The sequence below is a fragment of the Oncorhynchus tshawytscha genome, unplaced genomic scaffold (assembly GCF_018296145.1).
Source record: "Oncorhynchus tshawytscha isolate Ot180627B unplaced genomic scaffold, Otsh_v2.0 Un_scaffold_88_pilon_pilon, whole genome shotgun sequence".
Classification (NCBI taxonomy): Eukaryota; Metazoa; Chordata; class Actinopteri; order Salmoniformes; family Salmonidae; genus Oncorhynchus; species Oncorhynchus tshawytscha.
Window position 1 is genome coordinate 127069 of NW_024609646.1, and position 19142 is coordinate 146210.

Below are 19142 nucleotides of genomic sequence, written 5' to 3' on the forward strand. Positions count from 1 at the left end.
CAAGAAATGGTTTTCCATGGCCGAGCAGCCGCACACCAGCCTGATATCACCATGCGCAATGCCAAGCATCGGCTGGAGTGGTGTAAAGCTCGCCGCCATTGGACTCTGGAGCAGTGGAAACGTGTTCTCTGGCGTGATGAATCACGCTTCACCATCTGGCAGTCCGACAGACGAATCTGGGTTGGCGGATGCCAAGGAGAACCCTACCTGCCCCAATGCATAGTGCCAACTGTAAAGTTTGGTGGAGGAGGAATAATGGCCTGGGGCTGTTTTTCATGGTTCTGGCAAGGCTCCTTAGATCCAGTGAAGGGAAATCTCAACCCCATCGAACACCTTTGGGATGAACTGGAACAGACTCCTACACATACTTTAAAGGCAGCATCCCAAATGGGCCCTGGCAAAAAGTGCACTATAAAGGGAACAGGGTTCTATTTAGGATGCAGGCTTTAAAGTATGTGTAGGAGTCTGTTAAGAAAGCAGAAGTTTCACTGACACAGTATATCCTACCTGGTTTCAGTTCCCGTTATTCTGTGGAGGCTATAAATGGTGTAGCATAATAACTGTAAAGTCAATTACTCCAAAAGAAACAAGTCATGGAAAGGAATCTCCCTAATTACGGCTACATGAAGTTGGGATGCAATGCCGAGGTCATAGGGCTAGAGTTCTAGGCTGCATATGTTACACACATATTTCATTTTTATTTAAAAAAAATTATGTTTTAGGTATGCAAAACACTCAAACTTGGTTGTGCAGTCAGCCTGGTAAAAAGGCATCCTTTTAGAGTGTGTTCTATTATGACCGTGTACGGGGCATGCGCGTTTCTCCAAGGCCAGTTTCCATAGCAGTGGTCGCACCGCGAGATAAGTTCTCCAACTTATGATGATTGACTGACACCCACCGTGCGGGCTCCTTTGACATGGATCTTACTATGGACTTACGTACGTTACATTTTATATAGCCTAGTAGCCTTCCTAATTGTTGCCTGCCCAATTGATTTAGTGCGCTTTTGCGTTTTGGCAAGAGACTGTAGCTGAGACAAAAGTCCGACTGATTGGGTAAAACAAACAATTATGGGCAATCAAGACGGTGAATTCTGCTTCTTAATTTGAGCAAATATTTATTTTTGTCATCACAGTGTGCTTTTCGTTTTTGAACGCCATCCGACAAAAGTAAGTAATTTTCTAATAATTTTGAATACACTTTACAGATGTAAAAAGGTAAACTTCAATAGCTTATTTGATGTGTTTTGATATGTGTATAATCAGTGGATGTATTTTATGTTTGCAGCTGTACACGTTGGTGTTTTGGAAAATGGTTAGTTCTGATTGTGGTGTTTGCTCGCGTTGTTGAGTGTGTGACTGACAGATGAACACAAAACGCATCATGGAACATTCGCAGTTAAACGCCCGGTTGGTGCATTTTGTTATGGCTTCTATATATTAAAGCCATTTGACTCACTATACATTTTCCTGTCTCGATTTATGTTTCAACTATTGTGGGAACTAGGGCTACATTATTTGCCTAGCAAAACAGTGTAGTCGGAGAAACCATCCGATTGGCAGGAGCGCAAATAAGAAGCTTGGGTCCTATTCATTAGTCCACACCGGAGCAAAACGTTTTGCAACTGCAAACGAAAACGAGGGTTTAGTCCAGACTAGTCCTTCCCAGTTTCAATACATTTTCTTCCGTATGGCGCTTAATGAATACGCCAAAGGGATTTATTACTGAATTTGCTAGGCAACCGAATTTCAACCCCTGTCAATGAACTCAGGAGGCAGACAGGATCATACGCCCATGTCAAAGCGCTGGCTCAATGCCCAGGTGTGCCAAATTTAAGATGATGACAAAACGATTAGCTCTATAGCATCATCATTTTTCATGCACTAACATTCTGACAATTGAATTTTGAGAATAAAGAGAATGGTCATTATGATTTTGACAGCTTAGTGGAGAAGGTAAGACGAGGAAGGGACCATTTTAATCAGATATAACGAAAGAAACATACTGGCATAGGAGGAGTTTGTCCGCGTAAATGTCATAGAAAAAGTTCAGCTTTGATTGGGAAAGGTTAAAATGTGTGCCTGCCTGACTACTCAAAGCAATATCCTCCTTGTGAAACGAACTTCTGTTTTTAAAAACCCGATAGTCCAAAGAAAAGGAAGTAGATTTGTTTTCATCTTTACCAAACCTGTCCAGAAGGGTTGGATATTATGACCACAGTTGTGTCCGTCCCAAACGGCACCCTGTTCTTTATATAGGGCTCTACATCCGAATAGAGCGCTATGGGTCCTGGTCAGAAGTAGTGTAATATATAGGGAATCGGGTGCCATTTGGGACGTCAGCCCAGAGTGTTTAGATATTATGCTGACCCGCTATGGACACTGAGATAAGCTGTTGATACAGGATGGTTGTGGGGGATGGTAACGATGCCGTCATGCTCCAACTCAACTCATTTCCCTGGCAAATGTAACCGCAGCCTACCAAGTGTGGCATCGTGCATTCTAAAAGAGACACAAAACATCCCTTTCACTTTTGGTGTGATGATGAAAGGGGGGCAAGTTGTCCTTGGCCATTTGACACAAAAAATGAAGAACTTTGGATCCTAGTCATCATAGACAATAACCAGGGTCCTAGTCATCATAGACTATAACCAGGGTCCTAGTCATCATAGTCTATAACCAGGGTCCTAGTCATCATAGTCTATAACCAGGGTCCTAGTCATCATAGACAATAACCAGGGTCCTAGTCATCATAGACAATAACCAGGGTCCTAGTCATCATAGACAATAACCAGGGTCCTAGTCATCATAGTCTATAACCAGGGTCCTAGTCATCATAGACAATAACCAGGGTCCTAGTCATCATAGACAATAACCAGGGTCCTAGTCATCATAGTCTATAACCAGGGTCCTAGTCATCATAGTCTATAACCAGGGTCCTAGTCATCATAGTCTATAACCAGGGTCCTAGTCATCATAGTCTATAACCAGGGTCCTAGTCATCATAGTCTATAACCAGGGTCCTAGTCATCATAGTCTATAACCAGGGTCCTAGTCATCATAGTCTATAACCAGGGTCCTAGTCATCATAGTCTATAACCAGGGTCCTAGTCATCATAGTCTATAACCAGGGTCCTAGTCATTGTAGTCTATAACCAGGGTCCTAGTCATCATAGTCAATAACCAGGGTTGTAGTCATCATAGTCTATAACCAGGGTCCTAGTCATCATAGTCTATAACCAGGGTTGTAGTCTATAACCAGGGTCCTAGTCATCATAGTCTATAACCAGGGTTGTAGTCTATAACCAGGGTCCTAGTCATCATAGTCAATAACCAGGGTCCTAGTCATCATAGACAATAACCAGGGTCCTAGTCATCATAGTCTATAACCAGGGTCCTAGTCATCATAGACAATAACCAGGGTCCTAGTCATCATAGTCTATAACCAGGGTCCTAGTCATCATAGACAATAACCAGGGTCCTAGTCATCATAGTCTATAACCAGGGTCCTAGTCATCATAGTCTATAACCAGGGTCCTAGTCATCATAGTCTATAACCAGGGTCCTAGTCATCATAGTCTATAACCAGGGTCCTAGTCATCATAGGTCCTAGTCCTAGTCATCATAGTCTATAACCAGGGTCCTAGTCATCATAGACTATAACCAGGGTCCTAGTCATCATAGTCTATAACCAGGGTTGTAGTCATCATAGTCTATAACCAGGGTCCTAGTCATCATAGACAATAACCAGGGTCCTAGTCATCATAGTCTATAACCAGGGTCCTAGTCATCATAGTCTATAACCAGGGTCCTAGTCATCATAGTCTATAACCAGGGTCCTAGTCATCATAGTCTATAACCAGGGTTGTAGCCTATATCCAGGGTCCTAGTCATCATAGTCTATAACCAGGGTCCTAGTCATCATAGTCTATAACTAGGGTCCTAGTCATCATAGTCTATAACTAGGGTCCTAGTCATCATAGTCTATAACTAGGGTCCTAGTCATCATAGTCTATAACTAGGGTCCTAGTCATCATAGTCTATAACCAGGGTCCTAGTCATCATAGTCTATAACCAGGGTCCTAGTCATCATAGTCTATAACCAGGGTTGTAGTCTATAACCAGGGTCCTAGTCATCATAGTCTATAACCAGGGTCCTAGTCAGCATAGTCTATAACCAGAGAGGTTTTCCTGGTCAGGTATTGTGTTCAGGAGAAATGCCTGGGGTTGCGTCCCAAATGGCACACTAGTCTCTATATAGTGCACTACAGACAGAGCACTATGGGTCCTGGTTTAAAGTAGTGCACTGAATATGGTGCCATTTGGGACCTTGATCCTATGTGTCGCTGTCTTCTGTGTTCCAGATGAGCTGTTTTGGGCGGGGGCTGAGGCGGACGGCCCCTGCACGCGGCAGCAGCAGGAATGAGCTGGTGACCCCCTCCACGGCATCTCTCTCCAGGGTTAACGGCTGGGCCTGTCCCCCTCACTCCTTCCAGCTGGTGGGATGGACAATATACAGCTACATGGCTGTAGTTGGCTTTGGGATCTATATCCCACTACTACCTTCACCCTGGAGCCACATGGCCTACTCTGTAACCTTTACTCAAGGAGTCAAGGACTCTGGCTCGAAAGCAGAGGTTGAAGAGGTTTCAAGGGGGCCTGGGGTCAAATACTTTAAAATACTTGAGCTGCACTCGATTTACTTTGCCTGGTACAAGTAGAACCATTTGATTTAGTTTTCCAGGTACAAGTAGAACCATTTGATTTAGTTTTCCAGGTACAAGTAGAACCATTTGATTTAGTTTTCCAGGTACAAGTAGAACCATTTGATTTAGTTTTCCAGGTACAAGTAGAACCATTTGATTTAGTTTTCCAGGTACAAGTAGAACCAATAGAATAGTACCAAAAGTCATTCTCGACTCAAATAAGTGTAAATATTTGACCGAGGGGTTCAGGTCAGATGTTTTCTGCGAGATGTCTTGCTTGGTTTCAGTTCCTGAAATATTTCTGCTTTAAGTGAAGAGCAAGACCTATAAAGTGCACAGAAGGCTTTGGTGTTGCCTTGCGTCCCAAAATGGCACCCTATTCCCTACATAGTACACAACTTTTGACCTAAAGTAGTGCACTATGTAGGGAATAGGGTGCCATTTGGGATGTAAACCACTGTCATCACAGCTCTTTTGTCTTGATTTGACTGCAGTATGATGTCAGCTGCACCTCTTGTTTAAAGACTAGCAGGTTGATGGCAGAAAGAGTAGATTTATTCAGACTTGGCACTACTACTCCTCCTCACATAGAGAAGCTTTTGTGTACCTCGATGGCTCTCCTAAAGGCCCTGTTTCTTATGTGTGGCTCTTCCACACACAATGGAATCTTCTGTGAGAAGATCATGAATGAGTTGAATGTTATATTATTCACTAGTATACTGTATAGTCACTTGAAGTCACTGTAAGGGCTGTGAAAATGACATCTGGACTGAGAGTGGACACTATGTCATACGTCGATACTGAATCAGATATTCAAGCTGGTTTGGATTCTACTATGGTTCATGCTGTGGCTATTTGATCAATTGTATCAATATTTCCCTTGTTAGTCCCTTGACCTTTCCACTATGCAGCTGACTGGCATAGCCTTCATTGTGCACCTGGTCAGCCATCTAGCTGCCGTGTCTATAGACCCAGCAGAGGCAGGCGTCCGTGCCAAGAAGAGCTACTCCAACCCACTACCTGTCTTCGACAAGAAGAAACAACCACATGTTATCCACAACCTACACTGCTACCTGTGTAAAATCAATGTGTATGTATCTCACACAAGTCTCGTTAAAAAGGGCAATCTGGAATTGGTCAAATGTTTTCATTCACTTTTAAAAGTGTCGGCCGGACATTTTGTTCTGGTTTGAATTCAGGATTACCCCTTTAAAAATATATATTTATGGCCTGTTGCATTATACTATAAAATTGAGATACAATTGTGTTTTTTTTTCTCATTGAAGAAATCAACAAGATTGATGTGGTTTCTGTGTCTTTCCCCAGGGACCCAAAAGTGAAACACTGTGGTGTGTGCAACAAGTGTATTGAAGACTTTGACCACCACTGTAAATGGCTGAACAACTGTGTGGGGGGGCAGAACTACTGGTAAGAGGAAGCATGGGAGGATGGCCCATTTCAGTCAACGTTGACTACTAAGAGTTTGAGGAAATATTGTTTTGAGTATTGTTCTTTTTAAATGTAGTTTATTTCAGCCACTTTGCTTTAGCTTCTGCTTTGCTTGCTCTTTGGGTTCTGGGCCGGGTAACTGGAAAGCACTTTGTGGCTCATACAAAAAGGACAAGGTTAAATCCAATACATTTGATTGAGATCAAAGCCACATTTCTCTATGTTTCTCCTCCTCAGGTACTTCTTTGTGACGGTGTTGTCTGCTACACTGGGCGTCCTTGTGCTTCTCATGGTCGTCCTGTTCATCTTCATCCAGCATTATATGGACCCTGCCAGTCTCCGCACCGCACCACAGTTTACCAGTGAGTTTATCTCCACACAGCACAACAGTTTACCAGTGAGTTTATCTCCGCACCACAGTTTACCAGTGAGTTTATCTCCGCACCGCACCACAGTTTACCAGTGAGTTTATCTCCGCACCGCACCACAGTTTACCAGTGAGTTTATCTCCGCACCGCACAACAGTTTACCAGTGAGTTTATCTCCGCATCGCACCACAGTTTACCAGTGAGTTTATCTCCGCATCGCACAACAGTTTACCAGTGAGTTTATCTCTGCATCACACCACAGTTTACCAGTGAGTTTTCTTCTCCACACAACTCTGCAGTTTATCAGTGAATTCAACACCTCAATGCACAACAGTTTACCAGTGAGTTTATCTCCGCATCTCACCATAGTTTACCAGTGAGTTCATCTCCACACCACAGTTTACCAGGGAGTTAATCTCCACACCACAGTTTACCAGGGAGTTCATCTCCACACCACAGTTTACCAGGGAGTTCATCTCCACACCACAGTTTACCAGGGAGTTCATCTCCACACCGCAGTTTACCAGGGAGTTCATCTCCACACCGCAGTTTACCAGGGAGTTCATCTCCACACCGCAGTTTACCAGGGAGTTCATCTCCACACCACAGTTTACCAGGGAGTTCATCTCCACACCACAGTTTACCAGGGAGTTCATCTCCACACCACAGTTGTGTGATGAGTAACGGGACGTGGCTGGTCTTCCTGTCTGTAGGTGTGATGAGTAACGGGATGTGGCAGGTTTTCCTGTCTGTAGGTGTGATGAGTAACGGGACGTTGCCGGTCTTCCTGTCTGTAGGTGTGATGAGTAACGGGACGTGGCTGGTCTTCCTGTCTGTAGGTGTGATGAGTAACGGGAAGTTGCCGGTCTTCCTGTCTGTAGGTGTGATGAGTAACGGGACGTGGCTGGTCTGTAGGTGTGATGAGTAACAGAACGTGGCTGGTCTTCCTGTCTGTAGGTGTGATGAGTAACGGGATGTGGCAGGTTTTCCTGTCTGTAGGTGTGATGAGTAACGGGACGTTGCCGGTCTTCCTGTCTGTAGGTGTGATGAGTAACGGGACGTGGCTGGTCTTCCTGTCTGTAGGTGTGTTGAGTAACGGGACGTGGCTGGTCTGTAGGTGTGATGAGTAACAGAACGTGGCCGGTCTTCCTGTCTGTAGGTGTGATGAGTAACGGGACGTTGCCGGTCTTCCTGTCTGTAGGTGTGATGAGTAACGGGAAGTTGCCGGTCTTCCTGTCTGTAGGTGTGATGAGTAACGGGACGTGGCTGGTCTGTAGGTGTGATGAGTAACAGAACGTGGCTGGTCTTCCTGTCTGTAGGTGTGATGAGTAACAGAACGTGGCCGGTCTTCCTGTCTGTAGGTGTGATGAGTAACGGGACGTGGCCGGTCTTCCTGTCTGTAGGTGTGTTGAGTAACGGGACGTGGCTGGTCTGTAGGTGTGATGAGTAACGGGACGTTGCCGGTCTTCCTGTCTGTAGGTGTGATGAGTAACGGGACGTGGCTGGTCTGTAGGTGTGATGAGTAACAGAACGTGGCTGGTCTTCCTGTCTGTAGGTGTGATGAGTAACAGAACGTGGCCGGTCTTCCTGTCTGTAGGTGTGATGAGTAACGGGACGTTGCCGGTCTTCCTGTCTGTAGGTGTGATGAGTAACGGGACGTGGCCGCTCTTCCTGTCTGTAGGTGTGTTGAGTAACGGGACGTGGCTGGTCTGTAGGTGTGATGAGTAACGGGACGTTGCCGGTCTTCCTGTCTGTAGGTGTGTTGAGTAACGGGACGTGGCTGGTCTGTAGGTGTGATGAGTAACAGAACGTGGCCGGTCTTCCTGTCTGTAGGTGTGATGAGTAACGGGACGTTGCCGGTCTTCCTGTCTGTAGGTGTGATGAGTAACGGGACGTGGCCGGTCTTCCTGTCTGTAGGTGTGTTGAGTAACAAGACAGGGCTGGTCTTCCTGTCTGTAGGTGTGATGAGTAACGGGACGTTGCTGGTCTTCCTGTCTGTAGGTGTGATGAGTAACAGGACGTGGCTGGTCTTCCTGCCCCTGGCACCCATGGAGACAGGGTCAGGGAGTCTCCTGGTTGTCGCCTTCCTCACGGTCATGTTGGCTACTGGCTCTCTACTGCTGCTGGTTCACCTACTGGGCTTCCACATCTATCTCTGTGAGTTACAAACTGGTCCAAGGGCTGTATGTATCAAGTGTCTCAGAGTAAAGGTGCTGATCTAGGATCAGGTTCCCCCCTGTCCATATAAGCGTTTTCATTATGATCTGAAAGGCAAAACTGATCCTTGATCAGCAGTTCTGTTCTGAGACTTTGTGAATACGGGCCCAGACCTGGTTAGAATATTGTACATATGTGAAAATACTTTTGAATACCTTCCATATACTAGATGTTATCTTGATTTAGTACAATGGAACCGATGGAATAGTGTATCTGTATGTGAGTTGGCATGACAACACTAAATGTTTCTCTCTGAGGATGTTTCTCTAGCAGTGTTCTAACAATACACAAGGTCATCACAACCAGACGCTACATACTGCATGTCTTCCTTCCTTCATTACTGTCTTCTCTTCCTCTGGTCTCTGCAGTGTTAAACAAAATGAGCACGTATGACTACATTATAACAAGACGTCGTAAACAGGCCAGCCAGCAGGACGTAGAGATGGGCTTTCCCCAGTCATCTGACAGCAACGCAGGACAGGTCAGATCCTTTGTTTCACTACTCCTATCTGGCCGTGGTGATTAACCAACCAGGATTTCTGGAAAAACTTGGCATTTTGGGAAAGTTACTGGAATTTTGCAACTCTAATTCCAATAGTTGCATGCAAACTGTTTTTTTCAATCCCACAGCCATGAGTTTGGTACAAGTGAGACTACACAATCATGTATTCTCAGGATCGATATGTTGATTTGATTTTTTTTTTTTTAGAATCATCCGCAAATGGAGCCCTCCATGGATTGTGATGCGTTGTTGTCAGACAGTGTCAGGTAGGTAATCCCACTAGGAAATCATGACACCGATGCGTTTGGTTATCATGTACAGTGTTGCAAGACACAGGTGCTGGAAGTTCTGCTATGCAGCTGTGGAATTGTAATCTTCCAAAGTATAAAAGTTATCTCAAAGATAGACCTGTAGAATCACACATTATTGTAGTTATCTCAAAGATAGACCTGTAGAATCACACATTATTGTAGTTATCTCAAAGATAGACCTGTAGAATAACACATTATTGTAGTTATCTCAAAGATAGACCTGTAGAATCACACATTATTGTAGTTATCTCAAAGATAGAGTTGTAGAATCACACATTATTGTAGTTATCTCAAAGATAGACCTGTAGAATCACACATTATTGTAGTTATCTCAAAGATAGACCTGTAGAATCACACATTATTGTAGTTATCTCAAAGATAGACCTGTAGAATCACACATTATTGTAGTTATCTCAAAGATAGACCTGTAGAATAACACATTATTGTAGTTATCTCAAAGATAGACCTGTAGAATAACACATTATTGTAGTTATCTCAAAGATAGAGTTGTAGAATCACACATTATTGTAGTTATCTCAAAGATAGACCTGTAGAATCACACATTATTGTAGTTATCTCAAAGATAGACCTGTAGAATCACACATTATTGTAGTTATCTCAAAGATAGACCTGTAGAATAACACATTATTGTAGTTATCTCAAAGATAGACCTGTAGAATAACACATTATGGTATCATGGTACCTCCTTGTTTTTTCCTGTGGTAGCTGCAAGAATCAGGAAACAGGAACTATTTCAAGTCAACCTTCTGGATCTTTCTGTACTGAGGTCAGTTACCCTAACCAAATTAAACTACTTTTGTCATCGTATTCTAAAGTAATATTTGGGGTATTGTCTGTATGAAGGTCTTTTGTTTCTGAACTATCAGTTAGGACCCTTTGCAAGAAAATATTATAATAAAATAAGTCAATATGTTCTTGTTCTAGTTGGACAACTTTACTAAATCATCAGAAAAGGAAAATGGCTTTTACTATGGCACAGAGCTACCCACCCAGATTATACCAGGTGAGTTTACCCACCCAGATTATACCAGGTGAGTAAACCCACCCAGATTATACCAGGTGAGTTTACCCACCCAGATTATACCAGGTGAGTTTACCCACCCAGATTATACCAGGTGAGTTTACCCACCCAGATTATACCAGGTGAGTTTACCCACCCAGATTATACCAGGTGAGTTTACCCACCCAGATTATACCAGGTGAGTAAACCCACCCAGATTATACCAGGTGAGTTTACCCACCCAGATTATACCAGGTGAGTTTACCCACAGATTATACCAGGTGAGTTTACCCAGATTATACCAGGTGAGTTTACCCACCCAGATTATACCAGGTGAGTTTACCCACCCAGATTATACCAGGTGAGTTTACCCACCCAGATTATACCAGGTGAGTTTACCCACCCAGATTATACCAGGTGAGTTTTTTACCCACAGATTATACCAGAGTTTACCCAAAATATTATACCAGAGTCAAGTTTACCCACCCAGATTATACCAGGTGAGTAAACCCACCCAGATTATACCAGGTGAGTTTACCCACCCAGATTATACCAGGTGAGTTTACCCACCCAGATTATACCAGGTGAGTAAACCCACCCAGATTATACCAGGTGAGTTTACCCACCCAGATTATACCAGGGGAGTGTACCCACACAGATTATACCAGGTGAGTAAACCCACCCAGATTATACCAGGGGAGTGTACCCACCCAGATTATACCAGGTGAGTTTACCCACCCAGATTATACCCGGGGAGTGTACCCACACAGATTATACCAGGTGAGTAAACTCACCCAGATTATACCAGGTGAGTAAACCCACCCAGATTATACCAGGTGAGTAAACCCACCCAGATTATACCAGGGGAGTTTACCCACCCAGATTATACCAGGTGAGTAAACCCAACCAGATTATACCAGGGGAGTTTACCCACCCAGATTATACCAGGTGAGTAAACCCACCCAGATTATACCAGGTGAGTTTACCCACCCAGATTATACCCGGGGAGTGTACCCACCCAGATTATACCAGGTGAGTAAACCCACCCAGATTATACCAGGTGAGTGAACCCACCCAGATTATACCAGGTGAGTTTACCCACCCAGATTATACCAGGTGAGTTTACCCACCCAGATTATACCAGGTGAGTTTACCCACCCAGATTATACCAGGTGAGTTTACCCACCCAGATTATACCAGGTGAGTTTACCCACCCAGATTATACCAGGTGAGTTTACCCACCCAGATTATACCAGGTGAGTAAACCCACCCAGATTATACCAGGTGAGTAAACCCACCCAGATTATACCAGGTGAGTGAACCCACCCAGATTATACCAGGTGAGTAAACCCACCCAGATTATACCAGGTGAGTAAACCCACCCAGATTATACCAGGTGAGTGAACCCACACAGATTATACCAGGTGAGTAAACCCACACAGATTATACCAGGTGAGTAAACCCACCCAGATTATACCAGGTGAGTGAACCCACCCAGATTATACCAGGTGAGTGAACCCACCCAGATTATACCAGGTGAGTGAACCCACACAGATTATACCAGGTGAGTGAACCCCACAGATTATACCAGGTGAGTGAACCCACCCAGATTATACCAGGTGAGTGAACCCACCCAGATTATACCAGGTGAGTAAACCCACCCAGATTATACCAGGCGACATTTTCAATTCAGCATGAACTTTTTTAAACGCCTACGCTGAATTTAGGTCTCCGGGTCTTTCCTATTTAGCAAGAGCTGTGTCCCAAATGACACTCTGTTCCCTATTTAGTTCACTACCTTTGACCAGCCTCCAGTGAATATGGGTCCTGGTCAAAGGTAGTGCATTGCATAGGGAATATGGTGCAATTTGGGACACAGCCCTAGGTGATTATCAGTGTAACTAATCTGCTGGTTTTCCTCACTGACATGTTTTAAATGTTCTGTCTGGAAGGTGAAGAGGTGATGGATGACCCCTTGGGCTGGAGGTTGGGTGGAGGTGGAGAGGGCCCCAGAGCAGGCCAGTGTGAGGGGGGTCCCCTGCACTGACAGAGCTCATCAGTAGCTGGTCTCTGATGCTCTACAGGTGGCCACACACAGTACCTGAGGAACTAAAGGCATTGACACGCCATAGTGAACGTCGGCCGTGTGCAGTACAGTAGATCACCTACTGGATGTTGACTAACTGTGGTCGATACAACATGTCAAATCTTTGGGAAATGAACAAAAAATGACTGTTGATGTTGTCTGGTCAGAAGCCATGGAATCGTCCTCCGGCAGCAGTATTGACCCAGCACAGCACTGGGGAACAAATAGAATGTTCATGCTGGATTGAAGCCACCGTGACGCGTCCAACGGACCTGCTGCTGTTGCCTATGACGATCACCACTTGAAACTGGAAATGGACATTTATAATTTACCCTGGATATTTACACTGAGTGATAGGAAGGACATTTATTTTGCAGCAATTTTATGTATTTTATCTAGGGATTTAAAGAATTGTTTTACCTATGTTTTATTTGTTAATTTAGCCATATCAGATCATAATGTTCTTGCCTGAATTTAAAAATAAAATGTGTAAACATACTGTACAAACTCTTGAATGAAATGTTCCATTCCCAAGTTAACCACACAGTGGCGCTACTGAGACTCCTTGAACTACAATAAATCTCATTAATTTATACCCTATGTATATCCAGGCAAGGAAGTGACAGAGCATTTGTCATTCCTACGAAACATTTCCTGGAGCTGTAAATTAGTGTCTTGGATAATCCATGAGTGCTGTACAGTGGTGGCTGGTAGCACTTTAAATGGGGAGGACACGGATCATAGTAATGGCTGAAACGGAATGAATGTATTTTGTTTGATACCATTCCGTTCACTCCATTCCAGACATTTATTATGAGGCGTCCTCCTCTCACCAGCCTCCTCTGGTGCTGTTTCACCACCAGCCTGCCTGGCCCCAGTGGACACTGCGTTATATCATCTCCAGTTCTACATGTTAAATCATTACCACTAGTTGTATAACCCTTTAAAGAGGTCTGTGCCGTGAGTGGACAAGATCAGAGAATTAACCATGCCTAGAAATCAAATGACCCACAGAGGTTAGAACTGTTGACGTTGAAGGAAGTTGAGGGTTCTGTCCTAATCGCTATCTTTTATGGAATATCTTATTTCCCTAGAGAGAGGATGCGTCCCAAATGACACCCTATAAGCCCTGGTTAACAGAAGTGCACTAAAGGAATAGGGTGCCATTTGGGATGCAAATTGTCTCTACTGTATCTTTGAGGAAAATCTTCTTTCCCTAGAGAGAGAATCCCACAGGCCATGTGTTGACCAGCCCACACAAGACATCCTGTACCCGGACTAGAGCCAGGGTGTATTTCCTGGAGAAAATCTGTTTTTATTTTCTCATCTTTTTATATACATGTCATGACCTTTGACCTTGGACCTTAGTGATGTGCTACTGCTTTCTCACTCTGCCTGTACTGTCTCTTTATGGTGGAATACATTTCACTCAGAATGTATATTCTGAAGTATTACATTATTGGATGGGAGAACAATTGATTGAATAGCAGCAGCTAATACAGGGGAAAGTACAATCACTTCACTGGCTGATCTAACATTTGATAGATGGTTTAGAAGCCCCCCGAAGACGCCATACTGCAAAAGAGCACGACAGAACAGAGATTCCCACAGAACGGAAGGAATTCACTTATCCTATTATGGATAAAACAAAACAACGTCCTGCATCACCTTCATGAGAATAGATTGATGTTTACACGAGTGGTAGGAGTGCTGCAGCCAATCAGTGGCCTGGATTTCTCCCCGCATTTCTTTCTGAGGCGAACAGCAGACAGGCATTTGAGATTCTATATAGCGGGAGAATATAGTGTTGGCAACGCTCTTTCAACCTCCGACATTCCTCGACATGCAGTTATGATTTTGTGGAATTGACAACAAAGAACAGTGGATTGGAGAAGGATTGAGATATCAGGTAAATGTGTTATTTTACAGATGTGGTCAAATATTTTTGGCAAAAGAACAGCTATTGATGTTGACAGTTTATTTGTTTTGGTGTTCGTTTATTTTGACACTGACGCAGTCGGGTTCAATGCCTTTTTATAAATATGCAACTTGATAGCTACAAATGTAAATGTATTTCAATATTTCATTGCACTAAATTATGTTGTGCATTATATGCAGGAAGTCGCTTGAATGTCAAATATGCTTTCGTTTTTCCCTCATTTGAAAGCACTGGTCTTTTATGCCGTTTGGTTCTGGAATTATGCCTTGCATAATGGTGTATCGTTTACTGAATTGTAGACGCTGTCAATGGTGTATTGTTTACTGAATTGTAGACGCTGTCAATGGTGTATTGTTTACTGAATTGTAGACGCTGTCAATGGTGTATACGCATATTCAATGTATTGCCAGGTATTGCGTTATGCACTGGCAAGTGGCAATAGAAGAGCGGCGACTGCAGCCTGTGCATGGTCACAATAACAATGGTCACGTGCCACTGTGGACTATTCCAGAGACCACTACTGGAGCGTGAATCTCTGCACATTTGCAAGTTTATGTAACCAGTCTCGCGCATGAAACACGCTCATACTGCATTACACAACTTCCGTACTGTCAACTTAAACAAAACCATAGTATAGTCTATGTCGTTTGTTCTTCCGACGTTGTACATGTGTTGTTGTTACCTTCTCCCTACTACGTCCTCTATCAAGAGGTCAAGGTCCGTGATGGCATAGGAGATCCTCTTGAAACTGTAGGACAGATCGTTTGTATCGTACCCTGCGCTGCCTTCTAATGCATGATTATTACATCATGTCGCCTGGACAGCCTAGAAGGGTAATAGCTGATGGAAGCCTTTTTGGAATGATAATATTCTCATACATACAAACTACCGTAAGGATGCATGACGCCCATTTACCCAGTTCTCTTCCTAATTCTGTTTCTGTACTCTTTAGGCGTACGTCGATTTTATTGCGTCAAAGATTCTACCTATATCTTGTAACATGATGATGATATGGTAGTGTGGCTGATGGTAATGGTAGTGTGGCTGATGGTCATGTATGTTAATGGAAATGACAGATGCTTGGCAGGCAGCACTACACGCGTTGGGCTTACATACAGTATCTAGTGTTTCACAGTCAAGAGAGTTAAATGAGAGCGTTTGCCAATCAGTCTTTGCTTTTTTCGGACTCAAGCATTATATAAGTAAAGCACTACTGTAATTAAAACGTTGACCTAATTGCAAACGTAGGTCAGATTCTACAAATAAATGGCCCAGTATTTTGTTCATAGGACTTCTGATTTACATGTGCGTTAGCCTTGTTTATCGCCATATGTTGTATTAGGTACGCACGAGGAGAGAATGCAGTCATCCACTGACTATGCCCCAGATTTCTCTCTTGGCTCTAGGTTGCAGTGCACTCTGGTCCCGAGAGCCTCTGGGTCCAGTCATAAACGATTACCCTCACGATGTAAATGAGTCTGTTTTGTTGTTCCATTCGTTCATATTCAGGACAGTGTGGTGTTATGTTTTTGGTAAAAAGCCACCTTATGAAAGTGTGTTGTCTGCATGGTCAGTGAAAAAAGCCAAAGAGGTGGACTAGTAGTCAGAGCTTTAAGCCGCCTCCTCAGGAGCACATGTACGATGTACCACTGTCAACATGGGTTTGAATCCGGACGACTGCTCTTTAAGCCGGTTCTCTCCTACCTTTCACCACTATCCAACGTGAAAAAAACTCCCCTCTCTTTTTCCCCACAAAATGTTTTTAAAAAGCCAGATAAATTCAGCTCTTGTAGTCCTCTTAAATCATTCAGGTAATTGTTGGTGTCACTGATGATTAGTAATTAGAGGGCGCTGTCTGTTTCTAATCAGCCCGCTACCTTTTGAAATGTTTTAATTTTTTGAATGTTAAACTTTTCCTCTCCCAGCTGAGTGATATCAATGAAAACATGTGGTTCCAGTTTCCACAATTGACTGGTGTGTACAGTAGTATGTCAAAGGGAACCCACTTTGTTCTGCATTCCTGTTGAAGTTCAACACCTTCCACTGAGTGCTGTCGGATGAACAGGGCTGCACATCCCAAATGGCACCCTATTCCCTATATAGTGCACTACTCTTGACCAGAGCCCATGTCGTGTACTGCATAGGGAATAAGGTAGCATTTGAGCCACAGCCCAGGCCTCTCTCTGTGACAGACAGGACCACTGCTGCTCTCATTGGGATCATTCAGCCAATGGGGTTGAATAAGGATCCTCTCTTTCATTAATTACTCTGCCTTGTATCTTAATATGGCTGATTGTTATGACCACAATAAGAACTGAGCAGACATATAGTGTAACATATTGTTTCTGAAGCACAATACATTGTGTCTGACACCAGAGGGGGGACGGAGGGAGGGATGGAGATGTAACAGTATACCTTTACACCGTCCCCTCACCCATACCCGGGCACGAACCAGGGACCCTCTGCACACATCAACAACAGTCACCCACGAAGCATTACCCAGCGCTCCACAAAAGCCGCGGCCCTTGCAGAGCAAGGGGGAACTACTACTTCAAGGTCTCAGAGCAAGTGACGTCACCGATTGAAAGGCTATTTAGCGCGCATCACCGCTAACTAAGCTAGCCGTTACACATCCATTACAGAGACACACAAACTCTAGTGATGGGGGAAGAAATCGATAGTTATAGTGGTTAGTGGTTAGTGGTACAATGGTGGCCTGGGACTCTGAGTGCTGGTGCTCTAGTGAAGACTGACCGACTCAGGATAGTGTGTTTTTAGCCTTCGGTCAATGTAGCCTGGGCCCAGATCTATATTGCTTTATGTATGGGATTGGCAGTGCTAGTTAGAGCTGGGACCAGGCTACCCCATAATGAGCTGGGACCAGGCTACCCCATAATGATCTGGGACCAGGCTACCCCATAATGATCTGGGACCAGGCTACCAATAATGATCTGGAACCAGGCTACCACATAATGATCTGGAACCAGGCTACCACATAATGATCTGAGACCAGGCTGCCACCTAATGATCTGGGACCAGGCTACCACCTAATGATCTGGGACCAGGCTACCACATAATGATCTGGGACCAGGCTACCACATAATGATCTGGGACCAGGCTACCACATAATGATCTGGGACCAGGCTACCACATAATGATCTGGGACCAGGCTACCACATCATGATCTGGGACCAGGCTACCAATAATGATCTGGAACCAGGCTACCACATAATGATCTGGAACCAGGCTACCACATAATGATGTGGGACCAGGCTGCCACCTAATGATCTGGGACCAGGTTACCACATAATGATCTGGGACCAGGTTACCACATAATGATCTGGGACCAGGCTGCCACCTAATGATCTGGGACCAGGCTGCCACCTAATGATCTGGGACCAGGCTACCACCTAATGATCTGGGACCAGGCTGCCACCTAATGATCTGGGACCAGGCTGCCACCTAATGATCTGGGACCAGGCTACCACCTAATGATCTGGGACCAGGCTACCACATAATGATCTGGGACCAGGCTACCACATAATGATCTGGGACCAGGCTACCACATCATGATCTGGGACCAGGCTACCAATAATGATCTGGAACCAGGCTACCACATAATGATCTGGGACCAGGCTGCCACCTAATGATCTGGGACCAGGCTACCACATAATTATCTGGGACCAGGTTACCACATAATGATCTGGGACCAGGCTGCCACCTAATGATCTGGGACCAGGCTACCACATAATGATCTGGGACCAGGTTACCACATAATGATCTGGGACCAGGCTGCCACCTAATGATCTGGGACCAGGCTGCCACCTAATGATCTGGGACCAGGCTCCCACCTAATGATCTGGGACCAGGCTGCCACCTAATGATCTGGGACCAGGCTGCCACCTAATGATCTGCGACCAGGCTAGCACATAATGATCTGGGACCAGGCTGCCACATAATGATCTGGGACCAGGCTAGCACATAATGATCCGGAACCAGAATACCACCTAATGATCTGGAACCATATAGAACAGGGTAGACTAGGGGTCATGGTGGTATAGAACTGGGTAGACTAGGGGTCATGGTGGTATAGAACTGGGTAGACTAGGGGTCATGGTGGTTTAGAACTGGGTAGACTAGGGGTCATGATGGTATAGAACAGGGTAGACTAGGGGTCATGGTGGTTTAGAACTGGGTAGACTAGGGGTCATAGTGGTATAGAACTGGGTAGACTAGGGGTCATAGTGGTATAGAACTGAGTAGACTAGGGGTCATGGTGGTATAGAACAGGGTAGACTAGGGGTCATGGTGATATAGAACAGGGTAGACTAGGGGTCATGGTGGTATAGAACTGGGTAGACTAGGGGTCATGGTGGTATAGAACTGGGTAGACTAGGGGTCATGGTGGTATAGAACTGGGTAGACTAGGGGTCATGGTGGTATAGAACTGGGTAGACTAGGGTTCATGGTGGTATAGAACTGGGTAGACTAGGGGTCATGGTGGTCTAGAACTGGGTAGACTAGGGGTCATGGTGGTATAGAAC

At 44.5% G+C, this 19142-nt stretch overlaps 2 protein-coding genes across 12 annotated transcripts in view; both read left to right on the top strand.

The window, feature by feature from the left end:
* The first annotated feature begins 581 nt into the window (after positions 1 to 581).
* On the top strand, positions 582 to 13157 carry zdhhc11 (zinc finger DHHC-type containing 11). 10 transcript variants are annotated; one of them, XM_024407196.2, is made up of 12 exons: positions 583 to 938; positions 1136 to 1169; positions 4364 to 4591; positions 5617 to 5795; positions 6032 to 6133; positions 6392 to 6516; positions 8524 to 8679; positions 9108 to 9220; positions 9449 to 9507; positions 10279 to 10339; positions 10498 to 10576; positions 12526 to 13157. In XM_024407196.2, exons 3-12 carry the CDS (start codon positions 4364 to 4366, stop codon positions 12618 to 12620), a joined length of 1197 nt encoding a protein of 398 aa, XP_024262964.2. In that variant the 5' UTR covers positions 583 to 938; positions 1136 to 1169; the 3' UTR covers positions 12621 to 13157. The 10 variants fall into 10 exon arrangements, 3 of the variants coding, with proteins under 3 accessions (XP_042172556.1, XP_024262964.2, XP_042172555.1); XR_006082528.1 differs by lacking the exons at positions 583 to 938; positions 1136 to 1169; positions 12526 to 13157 and adding exons at positions 1237 to 1314; positions 10879 to 10990; positions 11074 to 12026 and having other exon boundaries at positions 10498 to 10800; XR_006082529.1 differs by lacking the exons at positions 583 to 938; positions 1136 to 1169; positions 12526 to 13157 and adding exons at positions 1237 to 1314; positions 10879 to 10990; positions 11102 to 12026 and having other exon boundaries at positions 10498 to 10800.
* Positions 13158 to 14295: 1138 nt separating this feature from the next.
* Positions 14296 to 19142, top strand: part of LOC112240780 (tubulin polymerization-promoting protein) — a 29090-nt gene continuing 24243 nt past the window's right edge. Inside the window, exon 1 of one of the 2 annotated variants that reach the window (XM_042316616.1) lies at positions 14296 to 14568. Coding sequence is in view for 1 of the 2 variants with exons in the window: in XM_042316613.1 (XP_042172547.1) it covers positions 15394 to 15431 (38 nt within the window). In the remaining variant the exon portion in view is untranslated. Of the gene's footprint in view, positions 14569 to 15335; positions 15432 to 19142 lie in introns of those variants that run through there. The other variant, XM_042316613.1, reaches the window with a different exon arrangement.

What these genes read in the sequence shown, in the direction of transcription:
- zdhhc11 (XM_042316621.1), top strand. Translation starts at nt 1,240, where the DNA reads ATGTGTTTTGATATGTGTATAATCAGTGGATGTATTTTATGTTTGCAG. An exon ending in CGTTGGTGTTTTGGAAAATG is followed by an intron (nt 1,315 to 4,363) that starts GTTAGTTCTGAT and finishes TCTGTGTTCCAG; the next exon opens with ATGAGCTGTTTTGGGCGGGG. An exon ending in ACCCACCCAGATTATACCAG is followed by an intron (nt 10,577 to 12,525) that starts GTGAGTTTACCC and finishes TCTGTCTGGAAG; the next exon opens with GTGAAGAGGTGATGGATGAC.